The sequence below is a fragment of the Triticum dicoccoides genome, chromosome 5B (assembly GCF_002162155.2).
Source record: "Triticum dicoccoides isolate Atlit2015 ecotype Zavitan chromosome 5B, WEW_v2.0, whole genome shotgun sequence".
NCBI lineage: Eukaryota > Viridiplantae > Streptophyta > Magnoliopsida > Poales > Poaceae > Triticum > Triticum dicoccoides.
The window spans coordinates 78,007,651-78,013,130 of record NC_041389.1 but is presented as its reverse complement, the minus strand read 5'-3'; the positions used below and the strand labels follow the sequence as shown (position 1 = coordinate 78,013,130).

At 45.4% G+C, this 5,480-nt stretch overlaps 1 protein-coding gene across 1 annotated transcript; it reads left to right on the top strand.

The window, feature by feature from the left end:
- Positions 1–860: 860 nt before the first annotated feature.
- LOC119307458 (L-galactose dehydrogenase-like) lies at positions 861–5,480 on the top strand. The gene is made up of 5 exons (XM_037583534.1): positions 861–1,099; positions 1,175–1,403; positions 1,505–1,804; positions 4,229–4,357; positions 5,107–5,480. The coding sequence occupies exons 1-5, from the start codon at positions 939–941 to the stop codon at positions 5,236–5,238; spliced, it is 951 nt and encodes a 316-aa protein (XP_037439431.1). The 5' UTR covers positions 861–938; the 3' UTR covers positions 5,239–5,480.

Below are 5,480 nucleotides of genomic sequence, written 5' to 3'. Positions count from 1 at the left end.
TGTTTTCTCTCTCGTTCCCCTCCTCGTGTTCTTCGTGTTCCTCGTAGGGATCCGCTCCAAACGTGAAAGATCGGCCTCTAAGGTTCTATCCTACATCACATATCCTGCCACGGCCTTCTCCATAGCCATTCCTACCTTACTCGAAGTGTCAGTGCTTGCAACTGCAGGTTTTTAACGCCTGGCCCTCCGAGCAAACAGGTCTGCAGATTGTATCCCAGGACACTTCCCTCCATTACTTTCTCCTCCGCTGTCCAGAAGAATGGTATTCAACCTGCTGAACCGAGCCAAAATCAATGCAACCAAACACGCTGTAAAGTCGCTGTTCGGCTTAAAAGAAAAAAACTATAGCGCGTGGAGGCCGCCTCTATAGCTGGCCAAATGGGCCAGTTTTTTCGAGCCGGCCCGTGAGCACGCCCGCACGGCCCGCCTTGGGCCAGGCACGGCACGGGCTAAACGGGCCGGGCCAGGCACGCAGCACGCCCTGGGCCATGCCTGGGCCTGGAGGCTAGGCACGCGGGCCGACACGACACGGCCCGATTAAGTTTTCTTTATTTTTTATACATCTATATATGGCCCAATATGTAAAAATAGGCTAAAAACGCTCGGTGCGTCAAATAATAGGCTGAAAATATGCGGCCCACCGTGCTAAACGGGCCAACGTGCCGGCCCGTTTACTAACTAGGCCGTGCCTGGGCCTGGGGGCGCAGCACGCGGGCCAGCACGGCAGGCCCGTATAGTAATCGTGCCCTGGCGGGCCGTGCCGGGCCAGGCACGGTTATAATGGGCCGGCCCGTTTGGCCAGGTATGGCCGCCTCACCATCTCTCCCGCAAATTCCCCGCCGAGACAAGACAAGGACACGACGAGCTGGACCATCAGCCAGGCAGGCAAGGCAACGACCACCCACCTCCGCTCGGCGCAACCAACACCAACCCGAGCAATGGAGCTCCGCACCCTCGGCGGCACGGGCCTCCGCGTCAGCCCCGTCGGCTTCGGCGCCTCCCCGCTCGGCAACGTCTTCGGCGACGTCCCCCGCGACGTCGCCCGCGCCACCGTCCGCCGCGCCCTCGACCTCGGCATCAACTTCTTCGACACATCCCCGTAACGCCCGCCCCGCCACTCTCTCCCCTTCCTTCGCCCCCGCCTCCCGCGGGCCTGAGCCGCTGTTCTTCGCAGGTACTACGGCGGCACGGTGTCGGAGTCGGTGCTCGGGGACTGCCTCCGCTTCGCGGGCGTCCCGCGCGACAGCTTCGTGGTCGCCACCAAGTGCGGCCGCTACAAGGAAGGCTTCGACTTCAGCGCCGCCCGTGTCACGCGCAGCATCGACGAGAGCCTCGCGCGCCTGGGACTCGACTACGTCGACATCCTTCACTGCCATGACATCGAGTTCACTAACCTGGACCAGGTCGGTCTCGCCGCCCACCACCTGTTCGACGAATTCCCTCTACCACCTCTAACCCATGATTGATCCTGTAACACCATGTATTGCTGTTTGGATGTTTGCAGATTGTGAAAGAGACGATTCCTGCGCTGCAAAAGATCAAGGAGAGTGGGAAGGCGCGGTTCATTGGAATTACTGGATTGCCGTTGAGCATCTTCACCTACGTGCTTGACCGGGTGCCTCCCGGCTCCGTAGATTTGGTTCTGTCGTACTGCCACTACGGAATCAATGATACCGCACTGGTGGATTTGCTACCGTACTTGAAGAGCAAAGGTGTTGGGGTGATCAGCGCTTCACCCCTTGCTATGGGGCTTCTCACGGATAACGGTCCACCTGAGTGGCACCCTGCACCAGAAGAACTCAAGGTATTGCTGTAATACGATTTGTGTTCGTTTTCATCCGACTATTTGCAGGACAAGCTATTTCTTCACAAATCACCTATTGTAGGTAGAATAACCAGATATAAGATACTGGTACCATCCTATTTTTAGAAGAAAACGACTAACGCATAACACATTGGGAATCTTTTGTTTTTGTCACTCTACCTTTTGCCAATTTTCCTTATGCCACTCTAGAGTTTGACATTTCACTTTTGCCACTCGTAGCCTTTGATAATGTATCACAATTGCCATTCCGTGGTGAAAGCAAAATAATTTTATTTCACTTTTGCCACTCATAGCTTTTGACAATGCATCACAATTGCCACTCTGGAACTTTTGCTTTTGCCACGGAATGGTAGTTGTGATGATTGTCAAAAACTAAGAGTGGCAAAAGTGAAATGTCAAAAGCTAGAGTGGCATAATGAAGATGAGGAAAAGCTAGAGTGGCAAAAATAAAATTTCACCTAACACATTATGGCGTGCTGGCGCTGCCACGCCATCCTAGCCCTGCATCACAAGTGCTACCGCATGGTTCGGCTTGAAGGAATCTGAGTATCTGACAGCACTGAGCACTTTGCTCCCGAGCACACCGATACAAACATTAACGCTGGACATTTCCCCTTTTTTCAATGCCGTAAAAAGGCGCCAAAGATACACTTGCGTTGCCAAAATATGCAGCCTGATACAGATAATGGAGCTTGAGGACCGACGCGTCGCCAGAGAGGTGGTGCCGTCACCCTGGGCCTGGGGGCATCGGCAAGAAGCTTCTTGGCCACCCTACTCTGACTTGGTTAGCTACTAATAACTAGGATAGTTCAAACAGTCAATGAGCAACACATACTTCTTTGCTCGTCGAGTGGATCTGCGTAGCAGAACCCAATCCTCTATCACAAGCTATGACTTGAGTTGTTGCGCGCGGTAGACCGGTAGCAGGGTATCGGACATTAGTGATGAAGAGAACAGGGATTAGGGAAACCATACTTTATTGATTATTGCTTGTATTCTCTAGTACAATCAAGATCCTTTCTATGTAGGATCAAGTCCTGTAGGCTAAGCCGACTCTGTCCTTATTGGTCTCCTACACGTAGTGCTACCTAACAGTGTTAATCCCCGCACTTCCTATCTCTAATTGACTATGAAAGCTGAATAAAACTCCTGCTACTACTATTCCCCACGTAACAAATAAAGGAATGCTGGTTTGTAGGGGTTGTTGAGATGGAAAATGAGGGACAATTAAGAAGGATTAGGAAATTTTATATGAAATTGGACCAAACATTCTGGACTAAACTCTCAGTTATCACAATTCGGCTGCTCATTTCTGTTTTTTGTCAGTTCTAAAATATCAATTTAAATATTTTTGTTTTGACAGTTTTTCAAAAACAATGGAACGTGAATAACAAAAACTAAGTAATTCCACCTTAAAATTCCATTACTTCAAATTTCATTGAACAAACTGTTTACAGCATCATTATGTCCATGTGGATGTAGGTGTATGTGACTTCAAAGGTATACTTTCTGACACTGGAACATATTTTGTGAATTTTATTCGTGATAGGTTTAAAGTAAATAGCAACTAAAAAGAAACATTTTTATGCCAAAATCCTTATCCGAAGGTGACAAGTGGTGACTGTGAAGTTATGTACACAGGTTACATAGGTGAATTAATAAGTTGGTCAACTTGATTCTTTCTGCAAGTTACGGAAAATAAATTTATTCCCTATGCTGTTATAATTACGTTTGCCACGTACAAAGAGAAGTTCATGAGACTCGTAAACATGATCGCTGGTTTTGTCCAAAGTTCAATAACCGCTTGTCCCATTTTCGTTTGGTGGATCCTGGTTCACCCTAGTTTAGTGAAGCAGGGAGAGAGAGCCATAGAAAGGGAATGGTAGAGTGGTCAATGGTCCCTTTCGATGTGTTTTTACCTCAAGTCTCTTGTGGAGGATATCTCGAGAGTGCAATTGCAAAGCAGCATGTATATTCCAATTCTTCAAGTTGATTTATGTGTTGTATTTGAATCCCTTCTAACCCATTGTTCCATACTAAGGATGCTTGGTTTATGATAAACTGGCAGTCCCATTTGCCCAACTAGCTATTGCCTACTTTAGTCGTTTTGTTAACTAACCTCTTCTTGTTTTCGTGGTTATTTTTTCACAGAAGATTATGAAATATAAGTTCATCTCAGTACAGTTCATTGATGGCAAACTGAGCCTAATTAACAAACAAGAACTGAACAATTTGCAATACATCTCTCAGTAAAAGCTCTTGAAGATAATTATTACATCTGTTACACTCTCGTGGGTGAAATAGTAGTTGAAATTGAGAAATCTTATTGGCATGTATAACACGATCTGTCTGATGTGTCAAACCAATCCATCAATTGCCATGTATAACACGATCTGTTATCAGCTGGCATGCAGGACCGCGGCAGATCACTGTAGAAAGAAGGGGAAACATATTACAAAGCTAGCCATAAAGTATAGCTTGATGAACAATGAAATTTCTACAGTTCTTGTTGGAATGAACTCTCCAGAACAGGTACTCAATTTGCCTCACTCTAGTGGATCTTCTACACAGCATATCCTTTAAGCATAAATTTAAGTATGTACATGTTAAATATCCCATTTCCATGCCTGAACCTGCCTAAACCCGATGAACCACCTGCTGAGTGCTTAGTCATTCTGTAAAGCAAATTTGGCTCGATCTACTCACATGTGGATGCCCAAGGGAAAATAATATAGTACAATAACCATTTTAGTTTTGGAGAGAAATAATATTGTTCTCGTCGGATAATCATCGGAGTAATACCACATTGAACATAACAGTCTTCGTTGTTTATGTACTAGCTTCTGCCTGTTTTCCAATGCTGCTTCGAATTTTAATACAGATGAGCCATTAAATTGTGACCTGTATTTTTCCAGTAAACATAGCCTAATAATTTTTTTGACTATTTACTGCTTTGTTAATAGGTAGTGTATTTGTTCAAATTGGAACAAGTGCTGAAATATTAGGCCTTATTAGAAACTAAAAAGTGCAGTAAATTTGTGTCCTTATTCTACTAGGAGGAAACAAATAGTAACATGATGTAATGTTAGTTCCGGAATTAAAGTAATACAAACCTAATATTATAAAAATAGTGTATACCACAGGAGGAAGCAAAAATGGCATTGTTTGTACCTTCCATATATTTTATCAATTAAAACATGTTAGCTTGAAAAGATATACTCTGAAGGAATTGTTCATCTTGTGCTTACCTGAAAAACCATCTGGTGCTTATCTGATTCAAGGTGGAGGAGAATGTAGCTGCTGCAGTGGAGTTGTCGACTTTGGGCATAGATGAAGAACTTTTGCACGAAGTGGAAGCAATTCTAAAGCCTGTTAAAAACTTGACCTGGCCCAGTGGTATTCAGCAAGCGTAAATGTCTGAGTCCTACATTAGTAGCTTGGCCAGATGAAATCCATTGGGATGAATATATGTGCTATTAGTTGATAGAGTCATATATGTTCATCTGCAGCCTTGCATGTTTGATCGAAATGGGATTATCCAAGGCAACCAAATGGAAGACCGTCATTTGGAATTTGTGGGTAATGTTGTTGTCTCTAGTAATTTATGTGCCTGGGAGCCTACACTAACAATAAAAGGTGAATGATGATCGATCAT